Raw genomic sequence first — 23,548 nt, 5'->3', positions numbered from 1 at the left:
AAGCATATGCTCTGGAAATCTAGTAATCGTTCATTCATACATTTATTGAGTATCCACTAAATGCCAGCCTCCATGCAGCAAATGATAGCCTCCTGGCTGCTCTGTGATCTTACCTGCGCTTTGCTTACCCTCTGCCTTCAGCCTTGGGTGTCCTTTCCCCCTTCTCCACTCTTCTTCGAAGTCTTCCTTAATCCTGGCCTTCAATTAATCACGTTTTCTTCTGCTTCCACAGCTTGCCTTTACCCATCCAAGCAAGTACTTGGATAAATTGCAGTTTTTTTAATTCAAGCTCATATTGTCAGCTCACCGAGGGCTGGGTCTCTCTCTCCTGTGTGGGGCTGAGCTCATCTTAACTGCAAGCTTCAGTCAGACGTGGGTTGAGATCAGGCTTTCGTTCCTGTAGCTGTAATCCTCGCTAACTCCACGGGGTGGCAGCAAAATCCTCCAATCATAGCCCTTGTCCCAGGAGCGCAGAGATTGCGGGCGGGGATGCTGCATCCAGAGGCTCCCCCCAGCTCCTGGGAGGCCAGGCTAGGAGTAGAGATCCCTTCAAGCTCACTTTCTTCTTTATCTCGTTCACCAACCCCTTCCGCTTTGGGTCACTTTGCTCTGCCCACCCCAGTTTCTCTGCCTGTAACAATGGGATCATTTGAACACAAACTGAACTCTTCACTTACATGAACTGAGTCCTGTCAGGCACTCTTTTTTCTTTTTTTTTTTACAACAGCTTTTTCAAGTTGTAATTCACATACCATACAATGCACTCATTAAAATGTGCAATCCAGTGGCTTTTAATATACCCACAGTTATGCGATCAACACCACAATCAATTTTAGAACATTTTCATCACCCCCAAAAGAAACCCTGTTACCCTTTGGCAGTTACTACCCATCCCCCCACTCCTAGCCCCCAGCCCTAGGGAACCACTAATCATCTTTCTGTCTCTATCGATTTGCCTATTCTGGACATTTCATGTAAATAGAATCATATAATATATGGTCTTTTGTAACTGACTTCTTTCACTTAGCATAATGTTTTCAAGGTTTATCCATTTTACTGCTAAATAAAATCCTATTGTATGGTTATATAACATTTTGTTTATGCACTCATCAGCTGATGGACATTTAGGTTGTTTCTACTTTTTATCTATTACGGATAATGCAGCTATGAACATTGCTGTACAAGTTTTTGTATACACATATGTTTTCATTTTTCTTGTTTATATACCTAGAAATGGAATTTCTGGGTCATATAGTAACTGTATGTTCACCCTCTTGAGGAGCTGACAGATTGTTTTTCACAGCAGCTGTACTATTTTCCATTCCCACCAGCAGTGTGTGAGGGTGTCATTGTACAATGATGTTTCATTGAGACATCACCATGGTGTCTCATTGTGGTTTTACTTTTTATTTCTTTCATGTGCTTATTGGCCATTTGTGTATCTTTGGAGAAATGTCTATTCAGATCCTTTGTCCATTGGGATACTTGTCTTTATTATTGAGTTATAAGGGTTCTTTACACATTTTTTTTTTGACTGTGTCGTGCGGCTTGTGGGACCTTAGTTTCCCAACCAGGGATCGAACCTGGGTCCCTGGCAGTGGGAGCACCGAGACCTAACCACTGGACCGCCAGGGAATTCCCATCTTTATACGTTCTAGATACAAGCCCCTTATCAGAGATGTGATTTGCAAATATTTTCTCCATTCTGTGGTCTTTTGTCTTCTTGATGGTGTCATTTAAACCACAAAAGTTTTACATTTTGATGGTGTTCAATTTATTTTTTTCTTTTGTTGATTGTTCTTTTGGCGTCATATCAAAGAAACTATTGCCTAATCCAGAGTCGGGCCAGGCTGTGGGCATTTTGGAGTGATGGCAGGGCCAGTCTCTGCATCTTGACGATGGGTACAGAGCACAGGGTGACCAACAGGCTACCTGTGAACTTGGGAGCTCCAGTTTCAACTACACCCCTCTTGAGCTCAAGGAGCAAGGCCCTATCCTTCCTGGTCAGCCTGGCTCCTCCCTGGGCCCTCCTCTCAGCCTCTCCTCCCCCCACCTCCCTGACCCAGATGGCTCCATGAGGGCCCAGGGGAGCAGTCCCTGTAATACCTCTTTGTGGGAGGGGCATGGGTCTAGATGTCCCACTCCCTGACTCTAGCCTGAACTCAGTTCAGGACAGGCCCCCCCATCCTTGGTTGCTCCCACTCCCCCATTCCTGCTGCCAGCCCAGCTTCCCCCAACCCTGTCCTGAGCAGGGTGACTACTCTCCACACTGCCCGCCCCCAGTCTCCATGTTCACACTCCCCCAGCCCCATCCTTTTCCCTCTCCCCTCCCTCAGGGCTCTGGGGCTTAGTCTACGAGCATCCTACTGTGGCCTGACTGGGTTGAATGCACAGGGCTCCAGGCGGGGTGTGGCTGTCCTGTCTTCCAGCCCTGCCTCTGCCTCTAACTTCTCTGTGATCTTGAGCAACTCCTGCTCCTCATGGCTCTCAGTTGCCTTGTCTGTCTCACAAGGGGGGCCAGTGGTCCCTTCGGCCTGTGTCATTCTGGGGTCATTCTGGGTCTACCGTCCCTGGTGGGTGGGGATCTCAGGTTAGCACCAGCTCTCCTGGGTCCCTCACCCCTCACTGCACTAGGAGAGGGAGCTGGCCGTGGAGAAGGCCCCTGCTAGGTGTTCACAGGGGCCTGGTCCTCCCTCCCTGTGACCTCAGGACTGCCCCCGCCCCCCAGACCAATCTTCACTAACCATAGGGATGAGACCCACAAACAGGGCTTGGCTAGGAGTTGGGAGCACTCCTTGTCATCCTGCGCCCCTCCCATCACACCCCAGGGCCACCGTGGGGAGCCTTCCCACTGCCCAGCCTCCCAGTTCACATTTGTTCTCCACCCGTCCCCCCAAAGTGGTCCCGGGGTCAAACATGTCCACAACATCTTTGACTCTACTTCCATCAAAAGGTGGACTCTAACTCTCCTCCCTGGATCTGCCGGCCTTAGTGATTCGCTCCTCAAGAATAGAACATGGCAGTGACACTGTGGGTCGTCCAGGGCTGGGTTCTAAATGATGACGCAGTTTCCGCCTGGCTCTGTCTCTCTCAGGACGCTGATCCCTGGTTCCCAGCCACCACCAGGCTGTGAGGCAGCCCAGGCCCATGGAGAGGCCACAGGTAGGTGACGGGGCCGAGGGCCAGCATCAGCCACCAGACGTGAGACCAGCGAGCCTTCAGATGATTCCAGCCCCCAGGCTTCAAGCTGCCTCAGCGGAGCAGAGACAGCTATTCCTGCTGGGCCCCGCCCAAACTGCAGATTTCTGAGCAGAAGAGATGTTAGGTTAAACCACTGACTTGTGGGGTGCTTTGTTACAGAGCATTAGGTAATTGGAGCAGGTTGCAAGCCCTGGCTGCTGCTGATTTCTGCCCAAAGACTCGTGTGTGTGTGTGTGTGTGTGTGTGTGTGTGTGTGTGTGTGCGCGCGCGCGCGCGCGCGCGCGCTGCACGTGTTGAGGGGGGAAGCACGGAATTCAGCCTGAGGCTGCTGGATTGTTTTGAGACCTCAGGACCCAGAGTCCAGCTGGGCCACTCAGCTGATACCAATTTCTGCTAAACTTCCTAATTGGAACCCTGCTTCTCCCTTTACGGAAGCCTAGTTCAGGGACTTGTTAGAATAGGCCCTTCCTGTATTTGCATGTGATTTGTGTGCAATTTGCATACATCTACATGAGTCATATTAGGCGGTTTTTAAAGGTTTCTGGGTCCCTCCCTGGGGGAGGTACTAGCATCTTGGACTCTGGAGGGACAGGGGCACTGGAAGTTACCTGGTCTGCTCTCCCATCCCCTCACTGTCTGCTCCACCACATGACGACCCATCACCTCCCCAGGTGGTCCTTGGATGGCTTAGGTTGATGAACAATTTCTGTGTTTGTGGAGTTCTGTGTAAAGAAAGGTGAGGTATTATGTCTACATGTGGACTTAGTTCTTTCCTCTGGGAAAATCAATCAACCACTTCCCCCAAGACTCAGGACAGGTACCATGGCGGTCTCAGGCTTCCCTTGCTCAGCTCAGTATCCACAGCACCATCACTGTTTTTGGTCTGACATCAGCCCCAACCACCCCTTCTGGCCTCTTCCAGAAGTGCCAGGCCAGGGGCTTTAAAATGTTTCTTTTAGGAGCAGTACCCTGTTTTCAAATGAAATCTCATGTGGGGTCTAACATGTAAGACAGGTAAAAATAGAGCTGCTCTAGGTGAGGGTGGGCAGGGAGGCTCCCCCAGGCCCCTAGCCAGAGCTGGACAACCCAGCTTGCAAACCACTATCCTCTCAAAAGATGCCTCTGGGTATAGAACCCCACCCTCCAGACTTGCAGAGCCTCCCAGGGGTGAGCCCTGGCTTTCCATTTCAGCAGCAGAGGGGACACTGACAGTCTAAGCAGTTGCATTATACCATTGCCTCTTACTAAGCTTGAGGCCCACTGAGACCTCCTGATCTTTGTCAGCACAACACCTTTAAGCCAAGTCTCTCTTGGTCTATCCTCAGCCTTGGCAGCCCCAGATACCTGGCTTCAGGAGCCTGGACTGAAGAGAGGACAGGGAGGAATAAAGAGGGCTGGCCAGGGGTCTGGCTGTGTGCTCTGAAGACAGTCACCCAGTCAGAGCCCCCGTTTCCTCAACTTCAGGATGGGGAGGAAAACAGTCCTTTCTCATAGACAGTGCATGAAAAGCATATAGCCCCGCCCAGCAGCTGGCTCAATACTGGTGGTCGGTCACTATAGGGCCGAAGGACTGGTCTCGGATCCCTCACTGCCAGCTAAGGAGGCACAAGCAGTGGTCAGAATGCAGACTCTGGAACCTGGCGACCTGGCCCGGACACAAACTCTGATCCTGCTGAGACTGGCAGTGTGAGATTTAGGATGTTTCCTTCATTTCTCTTATCCTTTCTCGGTTTCATCATCTGTAAGAGGAGATGACGATAACTAGAACATCGACCTCCCAGGGGGTCGTGAGGACCTAGGCAGCCTCCCCACCTGCGGAGAAGACCCAGCATGCACGGTGCCTGTAAGTAGTACCCCTGGGTCTGCTGTTATCACCACGGGCTCTGACCCTGTCAGGGTCCACCTGGCTCGCCACCCTGGCTCCCCTAATCCCAGCACTCCCACCCCTCCCCCAGGACCTGACACAGCCACCAAAACACCCGAGATCCACTTTGGCAACAGGACTTTTATTCAGTCAAAATGAGTGTGACAAAACCCAAGACAGGCCAGGTGGCCCCCTTCCCCCGGACCCACCCTTCCCTTGGGAAGAGGGGGTTCCAGGATGAAGGGAGGTGCAGAGAAGTCACTGCAGGGACCAAGGGGTACTGCCTGGGAGGTTTGAGGTGCCCTGGACTCAGGCCCAGTACTGGGGAGAAGGGACAACGACCTTCCCCGAGTCCACACAGGTGAAACTGCAGTCTTCCAGGAAAACACCACCAAGTGTACCTTCTTCAGCTAATTCACTAAAGTTCGGGGTGGGGGTCCCTAGAGGGTTGGGGGTCAGGGACTTTATGGTCTAATCTCATACTTAAGGAATGCACATTTTTTTTCCTTTAAAAAAAAGTTTTCTTTCTGCTATTTAAAAAAATGTTTCTGAGTGTAACCAAAAATAGGTATTTGTTTCCTTGGTTTTTTTTTTTTTTTCTTCATCTTTAAGTCTTTCAAAGAACAACACAACAGAAAAGAGAAACAAGAAGTCACAAGAACATAAATCCTTAAACACACCTTATAGAAAAATAGCTTCCGGCCACATCTGCTGACATTGGTTGTTCCACTGTCCAGGGGCTGGGTCCAGCTGGCAGCGTCCCATGGGACAGTGGGCTGGGACCCCCCCCCCCTTGCACACACACACAGTACATTCCGGAGGCCAGTCTGCTCCAGCGGCTCTGTGGGCAGGACAGGAGGCAGGCTGTGGGGTGACAGCCCACCCTCCCAAGGCCCACGTGCAGAGAGGGTCCTGGGGGTCCCAGTCAAGGATGAGTTGGCGGAGAGGGTCAAAATGGGAGTGGACGGGCAGACAAGACAGAGCGCTGGCAGCGTGCTGGGAAGTGGCTAGTTTTTGTTCCCAGGAACAAATTCTCCTCTTATTTTTGGCTTTTTTTTTTTTTTTCACATTTTCTTTGACCAATTCCATCTTTCTTTCTGCAGGCCCCGAGAAGCCCACCCTTGGTGAGGAGCCAGGAGGGAGGGTCCAATGATACAGCACAGGCCCGAGAGCCAGCGAGCCTCGAGGTAGACATTTTCTTTCACACCTGGAAATGGGGAAGTGCTTTTTTTTTTTCTTTCTTTCTTTTTTTTTTTTTCTAAACTCTGGACAACAATGTGGGGAGGGAGAGGGGGTGCCCCTAAAGGGGCTCGAGGTAGGAGTACATTCGGGGCTCTGTGGGGCGGGGGGGCTGAGGCCACGGCCCCACTCCCCTGAGGACATTCATTCCGGCTGAGGTAGGTGCTGAGAGCCAAAACAGCAAAAATCCATCCTGAGAAAACAAGTCGTGGAGGGTGACAGTGTCAGGGGCCCAGCCACAGCAGGGGCACATTTTTGGAGTCTAATTCACCTTTCTCTCTCTTCTCTTTCCCTCTCTTTTTTTTTTTTTTTTTTTTAAATTTTAAGTTTGTTCTTTTTTTAAAGAAAAACATTAGTTCAGTTCCAAGTCATGTGGGTACCAGGCAGAGGTTGGGGGGGGGGCCTTGGCCCAAGGGAGGGGCTCCTGCAGGAACCCCTCCAGGTCCTTGCAGGGGGTCCCTTGCCAAGGCTACTGTAAGTCTTGACAATTAGAGGAGCAGTCAGGACAGAAATGCTGGGAAGCCCCCATCCGAATCCCACATGACAGGAGAAATCTTGCCTTTGACCTGAGAATGGGGGGTTGCTCCCTCCAGAGCCTCCCGGACACTGGCTACTGTCCCGAGTGAGCTGGCAGGGCGGCTGGTCCTTCACTCAGGAGGCCGGGGCCTATGTCCTGGGGTGGCAGGGCAGCGAGGGGGCCTACACAGGGGGCCTTGGCCTCTGACGTCATCTCCTCCAGGAGCCCGAACCCCTGAAGCGGCAGCATGGAGAACTGGGTCTCCTCACACAGGGCAGGGGCCTCGGGGTCCTGCTGGGGAAAGGGCCAGTCACACAGGCGTCAGCAGGAGGGCCACAGGCCCATGAGCCCCCAGCCAGAGGGTCAGGCTCTGGAGCCAATCCCACTCGGGGGTTCAGTCTCCAGGCTTCCCTGCCTGACCCGGGGGCACAGAGAGAAGCACCAGCCACCAGTCTTGTGCCTGGAGAAGCCCTGCAGCTTGGCGGCCGGTGACCAAGGTGAAGAGGGTGGAGCCTGAAGGAGGGGGTTGGCTCGGGGTGGGGGGGGGCACTCACCGTGGGTCTGGGGTCGGGCTGCCCCACGGCCCCCGCTCGGGGGAATAGCTGCTCCAGTTCCTTCATGTCCACACGTTTCCCGTCTCGGCCCAGCTGGCCCCGCTCTCCCCGTCCCGCCCCATTCAGTGCCAGGACGCCAGGGTCCCTCTGGCTCCGGGGGCCCTGAGGAGGGGAGAGCTGGTTTTCTACATCCTTACACAAGAGGACCCTAGGGGGTGAGCCAAGAGTTAGGGGGAGGGATGTGGGAGGAGCAAGAACAAAAGGATGGAGACAAGGGACCCCAAACCCTGCCTCCCCTGCGGTTTTCCTGCTCCAGGCCTGCCCACCCCATGCTGGCCCAGCACCCACTCCCTGGCCCAGGACCCACCTGCCCCTTTGGCCGAATAAGAGGAAAAGGACACAGAAGATGATGCAGGTGACCCCGATGTGGATGCCGATGACGATGCCTGTGGTAGACGTCTGGTTGGTGGCCTCCTCCTTCCGGCAGTCACATGGTGGGCTCAGGGCTGGGGGTGGAAGCAGCGGCAGGCTGGGGGCTGTGGCTCCCAGACACCCAGCCCTTGAGGGTTCCTTCTCCCTCGGCTGCTCGACATACGATTTGCCCTTGTCAATGGGACCCCAGCCCAACCTTTAGGTTCTTTTTACCAGTTACTGAGCACTAACTTTGTGCCAAATACTAGGAATGACACTTTACATGGACCATTTCATCCTCCATACAGTTCTATAAAGCAGGTATTACTATCCCTGTTTTACAAAGGAGAAGACTGGGGCTCAGAGAGGTTAAGTAACTTGCCCAAGGTCACACAGCCAAACATCAAACTCAGGTCTAAGCCTATGTTCTCCAGGGCTGCATGTACTGTTCTACCCTCTTGCTTTCCCTGGATGCCTGCTCCCCTCCTCCCTCGGCCTCTCTTCCTGAGGGCCAGTCTTTAGCCAGACCCCATCCCCAGCCCTCACCTGTCCTCTCAGATGCTCCCCTCAAAGACACGAAGCGGACTGTGGCATTGCCATCCCCATGCTGGTTGTAAGCGAGCAGCTTCACCTCGTACACTGCAGTGGGGTCTGGGGGGAAGGCCAGGATGCTGAGGGACCGCCCCCGGCCCCACCAGGCGGCTGTCCCCGGGCTGAACTGGAGGAGACCTCTGTGAACCACCTCCTGGCACCAGGCACCACACCCCTGCCCAGCTCCCCAGGCCCCAGCCGTGTCCGCCTCACCGAGCTGGCTGAGGTTGTAAGAGGAGACAGTTCCAGGCAGCAGGATGGGGCCGGTGAAGGAGGCCTTGCTTGCTGGGCGGTAAAACAGCTTGAAGCCGCCCTCGTGCTGGGCCAGCCGGGGCCAGGGCTCCCACAGCAGCTGCAGGGTGGAGCTGCCCAGGACCCGCACTGACAGTGGGGGTGGGGCGGGGGCTGTGGGCGGAGAAGGAGGCCGAGATGTGAGGACTTGGTGGTTGAAGCTCTACCCTTCCACCTGCTACCAATGACCCAGACACCCCCCACCCACCCCCAGAGCCTGACCGCTCTCTGACCTCTAACCCAGGGCCTCTGCTCGCTCAAATAGCACCTTTACGTGAATTAGAAAACGACACCCCTGGGACTTCCCTGGTGGTCCAGTGGCTAAGAATCCGCCTGCCAATGCAGGGGACACGGGTTCGAGTTGGGGAAGATCCCACATGCCACAGAGCAACTAAGCCCGTATGCCACAACTACTGAGCCTGCATGCCACAACTACTGAAGCCCACGCACAGCAATGAAGACGCAGTGCAACCAAAAAGAAAAAATAAGAAATAAAATGTTGTCAGGTTTTAAAAAAAAAGAAAAAAGAAAAGGACACCCCTTCCTCCAAGTAGACCCAGCCCCGACTCAGCCTCAGGGCGAAGCACTCTGTGCAGTGCACAACCTGAACAACGGTGCACAGGGGTTCTCCCCTAATACCCTGAGTGTCTGTGGTTTTGTGCTCCACACCCAGACCTCACCTTCACCTAGAGTGCTGGCCAGGGTGGGGGCGGAGGCTGAGCTGGCCCCCCGGGGCGTGTAAGCTTTGATGTAGAAGCTGTAGGCAGTGGAGGGCTCCAGGTCGCTCACCAGGTGCTGAAAGGTGCTCTTGCTGACTGCTTCCTGATACTCAAGCTCTGGTGGGTCTGGGGAGGCCAAGGGTAGGGCAGGGGATTAAAGGGGCATGAGGGTATCCTACCCACACTGGTGAAATGAGGGCAGCCAGGGTGCAGCCAGGAGAAAGAGGGAAGGTGTTGGGTCAGCACGTGTGGGATCAGAAACCGTGAGTAAGAGGAAGGGGGTGCAGAGGCAGCCTCGCCCTCCTGGTCCCCACCCACCGGCAGCCTTCCTGATGTGCAGGACATAGCCGATGATCTCCTTGGTGTTGACCAGGGGCTCGGTCCAGGACACGCGGACCTCAGTGGACGACACAGAGACCGCCTGCACGTTGACGGGGGGCCCGGGCAGGCCCTCGGCCCACAGCACGGTCAGCCTGGCGCTGGCCTGAGAGGAGCCAGCGCTGTTCTCGGCCATGCACTGGTAGATGGCCTCGTCTTCAGGGCCGATTCCAGAAATGGTCAAGGTGCTGCAGGGGGAGGGAGAGCCTCAGATCCCCTCCTCCTTGCGGAGTATCCCTTGGAGGTTGGCCAAATCTCCCCATTTGAAAGATGGAGAAACTGAGCCCCTCCAGAAGACAATAGGCTTGTCTGAGATCTCTCAGCAAGTTAGGGGCAGACCTGGGACTCAAACCCAAGTCTCCAGACCCCCATCTTAGTGTTCTTCCCTGGTAGGAGGTGCACAGCCTCCTACCATCTGGGCCTCACTCCGGCACACCCACCACACACGTGCCTGTTGTTATTCTTGAGCCTGACGTGGCCTCCTGGCCCCAGCACCTGTCCATTCTTCAACCACGTCACATGAGGGGGCGGCTCACCCTGGGCTTGGCAGGTGAACATGGCTGTGGTCCCAGCCGGCCTGGAGATGGACTGGGGGTGCTGGACAAACTCTGCTGGGGCTGGGGTTGGGGTGGGGGCGGGCACAGAGAAGCATAAGGGTCACGAGGGGTCAGGTGGACAGGGAGGGGACAGCTGTGAGTGAAGGACTGAGGAAGGGGAAGAGGGTAGGGCCAGAGGTCTGCAGGGAACAAGTGGGTAGGGGACAAACACACCCACCCCATCCCTGGGGAGAATCCTCCAGGTGGGGCCCACCCTCCACCCCCAGCCTAGCCTCTGGGAGATGGTGGCGGCCCTCACGTCCCTCCACCCCAGAGAGACAGACCCAAGAGAGGACTCCATTTTAATGACTATTTAAAAGACTGACATTTGTATCCGAAAGCAATCAAGCTGAGCTCCCTGTTCAGGAAATTGTTAAATAAATAAATGTGCTAATAGGTTTGGCTGCACCTCGAAGGCCGAAGGCCGGTAATGACGGGGGAGATGGATGAGCCCTCAGTACCAGCCCCCCTCACCCCTACATTCAGTTCCACTCTCCTCCAATCCCAAGCCTCAAACTTCCATTAACACCAGAGAAATGAAATGTTCCATCACTTTCATTTGGACAGATTAACAGCACATGGAATGCTAAACAAATGGGCATTTAAGTTCCTAATTCCCCTCTCTCCCACCTCTTCCCCAGCTCTCTGGGAGGGAACAACCACAGAAAACCCCTGAGAATGGGACTCCAAGTCTGTTCACGGAGACAGTTGAGCCCCAGGGCAGGAGGATGGACACAATGACCTGGTCAGCTGCAGAGGCCCCACATACCATGGGAGTGGAGGCCAGCTCTGTGTGTTTGTGTGTGTGTGTGTGTGTGTGTGTGTGTGTGTGTGTGGCAGGAGCTGGGGTGTGAGAGTGTGAAATGACAAACACACTGAGAGCATGCAGGCAGGTGTGAGCGTGGAAGTGCCACACGTGTGAATGAGAACAGCACATGGAGGGAGGGACACATGGGGGTGACACAGGTGGGGGAGACCAGCTGAGATGACAAAGTGGAAATGACTGGGGGGGGGTGGCGATGGCACCTGGAGGGGCCGATGACCAAGAATGTCCTTGCATTCCCAACATACACATTCCTGGGGGAGGGGGAGAGAGAGAGAGCTGCTGCCTTTGGCCTGGGCTGGGGCCCTGGAGAGGGGGCAGGGGCAAGGTTAGGGCAAGGATAGGAAAGTGGGTGAGTACACCGCACTGGGCTTGGGCCAGGGATGTCGATGAGGCAGGGAATGTGGGGTGGGGAGGTCCGTACCTTGCACCACCAGCCGGCCCTGTGCCGTCCTCCTCACCCGGGTGCCGGGTCTGTTGGCTGCACAGACGTAGACGCCCGAATGCTGGACGGTCACATCTGAGATGATGAGGTTCCCCGTGCCCAGCACCTGGATGCCCTCCACCCCAATGGGGCGACCATCTGAAGAGGAAGGGGAGGGTCAGGGAGGTAGGTGTGCCGGAACGTCCAGACTTGGAATCGGCCACCATCAATCGTCCAGGGAGCCCCAGTCTCTGACTCTTCCCTCCGAGCATCATGGCATTGTGGAGGCGGCTGGAGCAGCACAGAAAACTCTCACCCAGCAGGAGAGAACTGGCTCCTGATCCTAACATTGTCACTGCCTCACTGGTGACCTTCAAGTCCCTTCCCCTCAGTTTCTCAAACAGGAAAGTAAGGGGTTTGGGTTACATGGACATTTCCCAGCTTGATTTGTCTCTCCTGAAAAAAGTTCCTTGGTCAGATATCCATTCCACTCCTTGGCTGTCACAATGCGCATTAATATAAAGGCTCTGAGAAGTCCTGTAGCAAAGGGATCTGGTTTACTCTGTTTCCCAAACTTGTTAGACCACCAAGCCATTCTTTCCCCTTGCAGATTTTCGCTTTGGGAAATGTTGCACCAGATGGTCCTTGCAGGGCCTATGGGCTCCTCCTAATGGTGAGGCCACTCTTTCCAGCCTCTCCCAGTCCCCGGGCCCTCCCCCCACCCAGGATCAGATTAGCACAGTCAGAATGCGAGGAGACAGCTCCCCATTCAGTCCCTGAAGTGGTGAAATCTACTCCATTATCCTGCCTGCTGCCCCCTCCTTCCCGGATCACTCAGCTGCTACAATGTGGCACAGTCTCCTTGTGAATGCGACCCCACCCCATCCCCTCCAGACTCTCCTTCCCCCAGTGACCTTTCCACTCAGACAATGTGGGCCCATCTGCACCCTTTCATTTCTCTCCTTCAGCTGCCTAGGGATTTAGGCTGGGGATTTAGGGGGCCAGGTTAGAGACTGGGGGGCCAAGAGAGGATGTGACAACTGGCTGAGATTTTGAGGGGTTTGGGATTGCATCACTGGGGAGGATGGCCAGGGTGTAGAGGGCAGAGATGAGCCGGACAGGAAAGAGACTAGGGGTGCTGAGAGCTGCAGAGGGGTTCTGGAGGGCCCGACGGAGATGTCCAGAGTGAGGGGAGCATGGGGGAGGGGAGCTGGCGCAGGACTGCCGGGACTGGACGAGGTAACCTGGGGAGCTAAGCCATCTGCACAGAGGGAGGGAGAATGCAGTGGGCAGGCGGACCTCCCTGGTCCTGCCAAGGAGAGGGGAACCCACCCCCTCCCCAGGCCTCGAAGAGAACGGACCCCCACGGAGAACAAACAGGATTCCAAGTTCCTCCCAGAGCTGGGTGAAGAGACTGGCCCTCCCAGGGGTGGGAGAGGCAGGGGCTGCAGGATGGGGCTCACCCAGGCGGCTCCAGGACACAATGGGGCGCGGGTTGCCCGTGGCGACACACTCGAGCACGGCGGTCTGGTGCACAGTCAGGGTGAGGTTCTCAGGCCCCACGAGGATCGTAGGCTCCTTGTAGGCCCCAGAGCCCGAGCCTGGGAGGAAGATGCCGTATTTCTTCACTTTATCTGGGACCCTTCCCACCTCCTCACCACACCCACCCACCCCCAATACACGGCCTAGGACATGGGGGGTGGGAGACAAGCTCCAGCCCAGAAGCTGGGTCCCATGCGTAGAGAGGAGAAGCCAGCGGCCCCAGGACGTTGCTCACACTCATCTCCCTGGCCAGGCCCCGCAGGGCCTCTAGCAGTGGGAGAGCCACCCTCACCCAACCACCCATAAGCAGAGAGTGGGCTTCCTCAAGGAGAACTGAGCCAGGGAGGGGCCTCGGATGCCTCCTGAACCCTCACCCCGAAGAGCACAGAGCTTTGTGCTCATAAGGTGCTCTGTGTGCACTTGGCTGGCCAGGCTCTGGGGCTCAGTTGAAGAGGGATTGATTTGAGGGTGGGGGAGAAGAACCAGACAGGGCCAAGGACCCTCACCTGACACAGTGAGGCTGGCCCCATGGCTGACCCGGACACTGGCGACGTTTGAGGCCACACAGTGGAAGACGCCGCTGTCCTCAGCCTGAAGGCCTGTGATCTGCAGGACCCCCTTGGGCAGCAGTGTGTACCTGTGGCGGGAGGGCACGGTCAACCATAAGCAAGCACAGCACCACTGGCCACAGGGTCACTCAGCATCACGGACACAGCCCAGGACCCAGCCACTATCCCAATGTCACTTTTGTCATCACAGACACACTACGGGACTCTCACAGGTGGATGCACCTGCGATTCCAGCCTTGACAACAATCACACACAGACCTTCGCATGCATTCAAGTGTTGAATCTGGGCCCACAAACCACACAGATACTCAATCTCAACAAAGTTGCAGAAACACCACCCTGGAGGCCGCAGGCAGGCCTCCTTCAAGGCCCAGACACTGGACTGGCCTGCCTCTTGGTCATCCCTCTGCCTTCCCCACCCGAGGCTCACCTCTCATTGTCTGTGTCAATGGGGACCCTGTTCTTCTCCCAGGTGATCAGGGGTTTGGGAAGCCCGTGGATTTGGCACTGGAAGCGGGCCACACCGCCCTCCTCACCCACGGTGGCCTGGGGGTGCACGTGGAAGTCGGACATGGCTGGAGAAAGAAAAGGAAATGTGTATGGGGAAGGCACACTGCTGAGGTGCAGAGGGGACGGGAGAGGGCATGGGGGGCCTCAGGCCTGTGTCCTGGAGCCCTGGAGCTCACCCGGCTCAGGGGGCAGGGTGTCTTCCCCCGAGCCGAGCTGGCAGGTGCAGGGCAACAGCTTGCTGGGGGCACATCAGCACTTACCCTGCCTCCTACCTGTGGGCAACATCTCCCCCTAAGGGATGGTATAGGCCGGGCTGGGACACTTTGAGAAAGGTCTGGACAAATTCTTGGATGATAAACCTCTAACACGGAAATCCTGGGCTGCGGACCCACGAAGGCCAGTCAGAGAAAGCCTTGCTCCCAAGGCCTGCTCCCCACTTTTACAGCTGCTTTCGGATTTATTTTTATAAACTCCTTGTAAGGTATGCAAGTGCTAAGTATTATACTGTACATCTTACAGAATAGGAAACAGAGAGGGGAAGCGATTAGTCCAGTGTCACCCAGCAGGGACACTGGTCGTTAGACCCCGGTTACCAGCACCCAGTAGCTTTCTTTGCCCTTCATCATCACCCCCTTATCCCCAGTTCTTCTGCAGCTTCTCAGTGTACCCCAAGAAGGTGGTGCACCATCCAAGGTGACAAGCCTCTCAGAAGACAGTCAGACCTACCAATCAACATTTCAACGTGTCATAAATATTCAGGGGCTGCCTCCCCACCTTTTGGGGATCTGAACTAACTGCTTGAGCTCTGATCATGGGAGGGGCCGTGGTGCATGCCCCCCACCCCCTTTTAGGCTGGTGAAGTGTTCCTGCCCACCCTCACTCCCATCCATCCCTACTCCCCAACCTGTAAAGCCCAGGGAAGGGGCCCCTCCCACGTGGGTTCCCAGCTTCAGCACCAGGGCTGTGATTTCATTAAAATCCACTTTGCTTCAAGTGCGGGAAGGAGGCTCACCATCTGTCCAGGCAGGCAGCCCCTCCCCTCCAACACTCCATCAACTGGGACAGTTGTCCCCTCCCAGAAGGAGCCCTCCCTCTCCCCACAGCAGCAGGGACACTGGAGCTTGTCCTGGCTCCTGCTCCTGGCTCCCTGCTGTGGGTGGGCACACCCCATCTCAGGCCCCCTCAATCCACCGGTCTGTTCAGGACTCCAGGGCAGCTCAGAGAGGCCGAGCCTTTGTGCCCTTCTTCCCAGAGTCTCTGGGGGCTGACTCTTTTGTGGCACATTCTCCATCTCATTTGCATGTGGTTCATTAAATATAAACATGCATAAAAATCCCCAGCCCAGCCTCCTCCTCTTTCAGGGCCTCCTGGGAGTACGGCTGATGGGTGTGAGCGCCTCCTTGCACGTGTGTGCAGAGCTGTGCTCGCCGGGAGGACATGGCTGCCTCTGTGTATGTGGTGTGAGTGTCCAAGGCTGGATGTGAATGGGGGGGGTTGTATCCCTCAGCTCCTGTGGCTGGTGTGTGATTCTGGTTCTGTGTAGGTAATCAATCACACATGTCCCTGAGTAGGTATAGTCCTTACAAAGGGCACCTTGGGGCCCTAGGGGCGGGAGATGGGGGCAAGTGCCCCAGCTGGTGTCCCCATCAGGCTCAGTGAGATGATCCCCAGGGAGCACTGTGAGGTCAGCCTGCCCAGTCTCAGGCCAAAGGCTGTGTTTGGCCAAGGGCCTGCAGGTCAGCCCAGAGGTTTGGGGGAGGGGGCTGAGGCACTGGTAGGGCCCCTCTACTGCCTCCAGGCCTCAACCTCTAGGAGGACAGGGCTGGAGGCAGCCCAAGCGAGCGGAGAGGGCACCCAGGCTCCTGGGTCAGCTGTCTATGCACCCCCCACCCAGCCCTGCCCTACAGGAGCTGGGGAACTGCCTGCCCCCTCCTCACTCCAGCTGGAGAGGAGCTTGCAGCCCCCCAGGGACTTGGGGCGGGGACTAATGGCTCTGCTGACTACAGATGCCTCCTCATTAAGGAACCCGAATCCTTTTGTGTTTCTAGCCCCCATTCTGGGCTCCCTGGAGGCGCCTACAGCTAGGAGCTGGCCTGAGGAGAGATGCAAGGGAAAGGGCTGCTTCTCATCAGGGCGCTCTGGATGGAGAAAGTTTGCCCTCTAGCTTCTTTCTCCCCCTAAAACTAAACAATGAAAAAGCATGGGTTGAATGAGATGCTGCAGAGGAATGCTCGAGCAGGAAGGGGTGGTACTTAAGGAGCCAGTCTGATCATCTTCACACTGTACAACAGAGTCCGAGGGGTCCCCAGGGGCCCCTGGGATGCAGCTGGGGCCCCTCCCCACCCAGGGCTTCACATCTCTCCTCCATCAGAGCAGCACCTTGCTAAACCTCTCTATCAGCTTTACTTAATTGCAGTTCTACCAAACATTTCATTTGAAGGGTAGCTTTGCTTTTAAAAGTGCTTGAAAACCACTCATCTAAAGCCAACACATTCATTTTACGAAGGGGAAACTGAGACCCAGGCCCAGCTGGTGGCTCTACTGGCCCGAAATCACAAGTTCCATGCCCCAAGCCCTCTGCTGGGGTGTCCCCAGCAAATTTTTCACTCTCCAAGGACAGGTGACCCCAGGGCAGACTGCAGGCTGGGCCAGCCTCTTCTCACTGGCTGCGAGTTGGCACTGTGTTACAAGTTGCAGGGACGACAGTGAGCCCCCGAGATGGTTCCTCAGTCCCATCCCTTGGAGCCCAGCTGGTTACGCAGTGTGGTCGGGGGAGGTGGTGCAATAGGAGGGTGTGGTCCTCTTTATCTGAGGCTCCTTCTTCCCTCCCCTTCTTCCCACCCCTACTCAACCCTTGGGTCAGCCCTGTACATCCCTTCGGTGTCCTGGGGGATTGCAGTGAGACCGTGGGCAGGCAGTGTCAGGGTATCAAAGGGAAGAACAAACCTGACTCCATGTTGGATCTGTTTCTTTTTCTTTAACCTTTGTATTCTATTGCTTTTGCTACAAGTTAATGGCTAAAGGGATGTTGCCTAGAGCTTAAAGTATACATGATGGCCCATCTCTGGGAACCCTGCCTCCCATAATAGGAGCGCTGGTCCTTTCCTCCACAGATGAAGGGGTGAACAGGTACTCTGCAGGGCCTGCCACCTCAGACTCCTGCCGCCTTCCTGTACAGGCCTTTGTCCACACTCACCTGAGCTGGGGTCTCTTGGAATCGTCCACTCACTCCGAGTTCACTGCTGACTTCTTCAGGAAGTCAGGGGAGAAAGTTTCTCAGGGCCACTTAGATCTCCGATCTCTCAGAGGGGGAACACGTTTGGTTTACGTGTCTGTCTTGCACTGGCTTGTACGAGCAGGCCATGGAGCCAGCTCAGCTGTCCCTCACTGTGTCTCTCTGGGAGAGGGTCCCTGGGCAACCACGAGGATGTGGGGCTGAGGACTGGACCTCAGAAAACGCTGACCCCTGAGCAAGTCATCCTGCAGGCCACTGTGTGGTTGACAGTGGTGGGCACAGTGGCTGGAGGCACTATTTGTTAATAGTTTATTATTATTATTATTTTTAAAATTTATTTATTTTATTTATTTATTTTTGGCTGCACTGGGTCTTCGTTGCTGCACACGGGCTTTCTCTAGTTGCGGCGAGCGGGGGCTACTCTTTGTTGCGGTGCGCGGGCTTCTCATTGCGGTGGCTTCTCTTGTTGCGGAGCACGGGCTCTAGCCGCGTGGGCTTCAGTAGTTGTGGCATGCAGGCTCAGTAGTTGTGGCTTGCGGGCTCTAGAGCTCAGGCTCAGTAGTTGTGGAGCACAGGCTTAGTTGCTCTGTGGCATGTGGGATCTTCCCGGACCAGGGCTCGAACCCGTGTCCCCTGCATTGGCAGGCGGGTTCTTTTTTTTTTTTTTTTTTTTTAATTAATTAATTTATTTATGGCTGTGTTGGGTCTTCATTTCTGTGCGAGGGCCCTCTCCAGTTGCGGCAAGTGGGGGCCACTCTTCATCGCGGTGCGCGGGCCTCTCACCATCACGGCCCCTCCCGTTGTGGAGCACAGGCTCCAGACACGCAGGCTCAGCAGCTGTGGCCCACGGGCGCAGCCGCTCCGCGGCATGTGGGATCTTCCCAGACCAGGACTCGAACCCGTGTCCCCTGAATTGGCAGGCAGACTCTCAACCACTGCGCCACCAGGGAAGCCCGGCAGGCGGGTTCTTAACCACTGTGGAGGCACTATTTGTGGCCGATGTGGGTAGCACTGTGTATGGGGCTGGTGGACATGAAGGTGGTGCTGTGGCTTGCGGCTAACGATGCTTTATCTTCCTGCTCACACCTGTTGGTCAGGTAGGCGCCGTTTCGGGTTCCTCACTTCAAGCTGGGTCATGGGAGGGGGTCGTGTTGGGACGCCCCTCCTGTGTGAGGACCAGAGAGAGTGACAGGGAGGACAGAGGCCTGCTTGGGCGTCATTATGGAGAAAGGAAGAAGAAAGCACATTTGTCCTCAAACAGTCTGAGAAGGAATCTCCCAGCTGCTCCCTGTCCCCGCCAGGGGTACAGTTAGGCTATGGGGAAAGAGGGTTCACAGAGACAGCCCAGCAACCCACCGGGCTGGAAGGGAGCAGAAACCAGCAGGAAATGGCTCCTGGACACCCCTATAAATCACCCGAGGGGAGGGGAGTCTCCTGAGAGCCAGATCTAGAGGGGCTCAGGGAGGGGAGGGGGACTTTCCTCCTGGTCCATGACCTCTGGCGAGGTCAGGCCTGGATCTGATTAGACAGGCTCCAAGGGGACGCTGGGGGGGCAGGAAGGGTCGGGGCAGAGTGCTGGGAAGGAAGCCGGCAGCATACCCCAAGCCCAGCCTCCAACCCTTTGGCTACAGCCAGACTCCTATCTGGTGTGTGATGACAAAGAGATCAGTGGGCTTGTTGGGATGGAGAGTTCAAAACACAGCCTTTGCAGAAGCCAGCAGCACTGGAGGTATGAGGCACCGACTGCCCCCACTCATACCGCCATTCAAGAGGAATAACCACGACCTACAGACTCTTCCAAAGGCCATCCAAAGTCCCCTTCCTTGTATCCATCCCTGCCAAGGACCAGGGACACCCCGAATGCCCTGCTCCTCCTCACGCAGCTCAGATGATTGTAATGTTTTTCCTTATACTAGAGGCACAGCTGAATCCCATATGCTTCCACCCAATGCCCCAACTTTCCCCTTGAGAATCTTTTTTAATAAAGTAAGTAGCCAGCTATTAAGCACTTGAAATGTGACCAGTCCATATTGAGTTGGGCTGTAAGTGTAAAATACACACTGGATTTTGAAGATTTAGTACAAAATAAAAAGACACTAAGCATTGGGGAAATGCAAATCAAAACCATAATGAGATGCCACCTCACACCCATTGGGATGGCTACTATCAGAGCAATAACAAAAAACAACGGAAAATAGCAAGTGTTGACAAGCATGTGGAGAAATTGGAACCCTTGTGTACTGTTGGTGGGAATGTAAATTGGTGCAGCCACTATGGAGAACAGTATGGAGGTTCCTCAGAAACTTAAAAATAGAACTACCATACAATCCAGCAATTCCACTTCTGGGTATATACCCACAAGAATTAAGGGTCTCGAAGAGATATTTGTACAGCCACATTCATAGCAGCCTTATTCACAATAGCTAAAAGGTGAAAGCAGTTCAAGTGTCCATCAACAGGTGAATGGACAAATAAAATGTGTTTATACATACAATGGAATATTACTCAGCCTTAAAAAGGAAGGAAATTCTGACACATGCTACAATGTGGATGAACTTTACGGACATTATGCTAAGTGAAGTAAGTCAGTCACAGAAAGACAAATACTGCATGATTCCACTTATATGAGGTACCTAGAGTAGGCAGATTCATAGAGACATAAAATAGAATGGTGGTTGCCACAGGCTGGTGGGGAGAGAGAAATAGGGAGTTACTGTTTAACAGGAATAGAGTTTCACTTTTGGGAGATGAAAAGAATTCTGGAGATGGATGGCGGTGACGGTTTGCACAATAATATGAAGGTACTTAATGCCACTGAACTGAACACTTAAAAACGGTTAAGACAAAAAGAAAATTGTTAAGACAGTAAACTTTATGTTATGTTTATTTTACCACAATTAAAAAGTTGGAGGGACTTCCCGGGTGGTCCAGTGGTTAAGAATCCGCCTTCCAATGCAGGGGACGCAGGTTCAATCCCTGGTCAGGGAACTAAGATCCCACATGCCGCGGGGCAACTGAGCCGGTGCGCTGCAACTACTGAGCCCGGGCACCACAACTAGAGAGCCCGCATGCCGCAAACTACAGAGCCCACACACTCTGGAGTCCACATGCCACAACTAGAGAGAAGTCTGCGCACTGCAAGGAAGAGCCTGTGCGCCACAATGAAAGATCCTGGTGCCGGAACTAAGACCCGATGCAGCCAAAAATAAATAAATGAATAAATATTTTTTAAAAGTTGGAAAAATAATAATTTTAATTGATAATAATAGTTAATAATTTAAAATATTGATAACAAGCTGAAATGATAATATTTTGGATTTTAAACAGTTCAAAAAATGTAAAAAAGTATTAATAATTTTAAAATAATGATTATATGTTGGAATAATATTTTGTATATATTAAGTAAAATAAAGTTTATTATTAAAATTAACTTCACCTGTTTCTTTTTTTTTACTTTTTTTGTAAATGTGACTATTAGAAAACTTAAAGTTACCTATGTGGTTTGCGTTATACTCCCGTTGGACAGTGCCGCTCTAGAAGACACAGCCAATTTTGTTCTTCACACAACAGATCTTCAAATACTTGAGGTCTGGGTTGTTCCCTGAGAAACAGCTTCTGAGGGGAAACACCCTTAATTCCTTCAGCCACTTGTGATGTGAAATGATGTTCAGATGCCTTGAGCCTGAAGACCCTGTGGATGGTATGAACCCAAAGGGCCTTACGCCAGCAGGGAACTTGGAGCAGATTTCAGCCATCATCTGTAGTGAGCATTCTTGTGTTGTCCAATATGACAGCCACTAGCTACATGTGGCCACTTAAATTAAAATTAAATTAAAAATTCAGTTCCTCTGGCTCACTAGCTACCTTTCAAGTGTTCAATAGCCACAAGTGGCTATAGGCTACCTTATGGGACAGCACCAATAAAATACTTCCATCATCACAGAAAATCCTTTTGGACAGCACTGGTCCACACCCAAGGCAAGGCCTCAGACCCACAGCTGCTTTCTGTCTTGCTCCCTCTCTCTTGCTGCCCCACCAGAAAGCCCCCTTTCTTCTCCATCTTCATCACTAGCCCAGCTTTGCCCCTGCCAGATCCCTCCTCTCCTGGCCACGCGGACTCAGAGACTGCTGACAAGGCCCGCATTTGATCGCATCCTAAGGCTGTCACACTGCATGGCAGAGAAGGCCTCACACAGCACGATTTCTACTTCTAGTGGGGAAATACTTGCTGAGAGCATTTTGAGGGAGCAATGCAGTGAAGAGGTTAATGGTACAGGCTCTGGAATCAGACAGAACTGGGTACAAAACTCACCTCCGCCACTCTTAGCTCTGTGACCTTGGGCAAGTTAGTCTCTCAGGACCTCTATTTTCTCACTTATAAAATAGGGATGACAATAGCTCATGTTGCTAGAGCTGCTGCTCTCGTGGGAATCAATGAGATTTATTTGTAAAGTGCTTGGCACAGTCCTTGAAAAATAGCAAATACTTGCCAGTGATTGTTGAGGGAAAATAGTAGAATCTTGAGTTAAAAGGTGCTGAGAGGTTATGGAAGAGCATGGTAGGATTGGGGGTGGATGGCTATCTACTCCAAGAGGGTAGCCATATTCCCATGGAGAGGCAAAAGCTCAGAGAGCTAGTGGCAGAGCCCTCTGGAGAAGTGAGTAAAGACAGAATTTGCAAGGCCTGAATGGTGAGAGGGTCAGTGCAGGGGGAAGGGGGCAGCCTGGTATAAACCAGAGCTTGGCTTCTATTTCACTTCTGCCCGGAGGCTTCACAGAGGCCCCAGTAGGCGAGCTGTCAGTTGGAAGAAGCCATTGGGTAATTGAGGCCTTGATTTCTCTAGTAAAATGTTTATGAAGCCCATAAACTCATGCCTTTATTGGCCAGGCTCATTCCGGGGGATGGATGTGGCTCTCCAAGGTGTAGTTAAAGCACCTGCTGAACTCAGGCACCCGGTGGCTACTCTGGCCTCCGCCCAGACCCACCAGGCAGAGTGACTCCTGGAGGGTGAGGAGGCCAGCCAAGTCCACATGCTCTTTAAACTCCGCAAAGCACTTGTAAATGTCCTCTCTAAATGCGCATGGGACGGAGAGAGGTGAAGGCAGAGAACCCGGAGTCCTGGGGAGGCTGGCAACTTGCCACAGTCCCAGTGGGATATTGGCTTTGTCATCAGGGTTCTCTGGCCCAGGCTTACCCTCTCCAACACTCTGTCCCAGTCTCCCCAATATCTGGGTCCCCACCTTGCCCATTACTTTGGCTCTGTTAGGGAAGATCCCCTACATTGAGTGGCTGATGACATTTGGAGTGGAGGAAAGTATGAACTTAGAAGACCTGTATTTACTTCCCTGGCTCTCCAAAGGGAAGTCTGAGAGTTGAATTAAGGTTCTGAATCCAAAGAGTAGGTGTTTTTTGCGGGGGGTGGGAGGGATGCACTGTGTGGGGTTTGGGCGTTGGATTGGTGTGTGTGGACGGTGTCTGGAGCTTACAAACAGCCCCAGAAGACGGCGATGGCTCAGAGGCCCTGCTCAGCTTTGCTGGGGGTGATTGATTCATCTGGGCCTTTGCCTGGTGACCCTGCTCTGAGAAGCCTCTGGAACCTTTTGTCTGCCTCTTCAAGCCCCTTACCCCCTGCCTTGGGCTTCCGAACCCCAGCCCCTCCCTCCCACCCTCCCACACCACCACCAGCTCACCACTCCCCGCCCCCCCCAATTCTAACACAAAAGGCAACTTTGTCTTTCAAGTCAGCAGCCATAAATCCACGTCTCTCCCCTCCCTCCTGGCAGCCACCTCTGACAAATGGGGGGGGGGAGGTGGGGGACAGTGGGGGGCCAGACTCAGCTTGGGAAAGTCCTTGCATCCAGCTGTTGGCCCACTGTAGGCTGGTGAGCATCGAACCTTTATGGTCTGATCTTCGATTCCAACGGATGGTAAGACCCAAGGCACAGCTGCAGGAGGGGCAATCTGGGGCTCTCCGCAGCCTCTGGGCTGGGCTTTTACAACCCAAGGAGAATAAAACCTCTCAAAGCCCTACTTTTAAGTATTCAGCCCACAATTCAGAGGCTCCAGTTCTTCCTCCGGATCAAG

At 54.0% G+C, this 23,548-nt stretch overlaps 1 protein-coding gene across 3 annotated transcripts in view; it reads right to left on the bottom strand.

Annotated features, from left to right (window-relative positions):
• Positions 1-6,342: 6,342 nt before the first annotated feature.
• IGDCC3 (immunoglobulin superfamily DCC subclass member 3) overlaps positions 6,343-23,548 on the bottom strand; it is a 41,786-nt gene continuing 24,580 nt past the window's right edge. For 2 of the 3 annotated variants that reach the window (XM_057543892.1, XM_007166027.2), the window contains 12 exons: positions 14,150-14,294; positions 13,657-13,787; positions 13,072-13,209; positions 11,609-11,767; positions 10,217-10,382; positions 9,706-9,953; positions 9,349-9,513; positions 8,591-8,782; positions 8,333-8,437; positions 7,743-7,881; positions 7,376-7,583; positions 6,343-7,112 (listed from right to left, as the gene is read on the bottom strand). In XM_057543892.1, the coding sequence (XP_057399875.1) occupies positions 6,915-7,112; positions 7,376-7,583; positions 7,743-7,881; positions 8,333-8,437; positions 8,591-8,782; positions 9,349-9,513; positions 9,706-9,953; positions 10,217-10,382; positions 11,609-11,767; positions 13,072-13,209; positions 13,657-13,787; positions 14,150-14,294 (1,994 nt within the window). In that variant the 3' untranslated portion in view covers positions 6,343-6,914. Of the gene's footprint in view, positions 7,113-7,375; positions 7,584-7,742; positions 7,882-8,332; positions 8,438-8,590; positions 8,783-9,348; positions 9,514-9,705; positions 9,954-10,216; positions 10,383-11,608; positions 11,768-13,071; positions 13,210-13,656; positions 13,788-14,149; positions 14,295-23,548 lie in introns of those variants that run through there. The other variant, XM_057543893.1, reaches the window with a different exon arrangement.

This window comes from Balaenoptera acutorostrata, chromosome 3 (assembly GCF_949987535.1).
Source record: "Balaenoptera acutorostrata chromosome 3, mBalAcu1.1, whole genome shotgun sequence".
Taxonomy (NCBI): Eukaryota; Metazoa; Chordata; class Mammalia; order Artiodactyla; family Balaenopteridae; genus Balaenoptera; species Balaenoptera acutorostrata.
The sequence above is the reverse complement of the archived record's forward strand: the minus strand, read 5'-3'. Positions and strand labels throughout refer to the sequence as shown.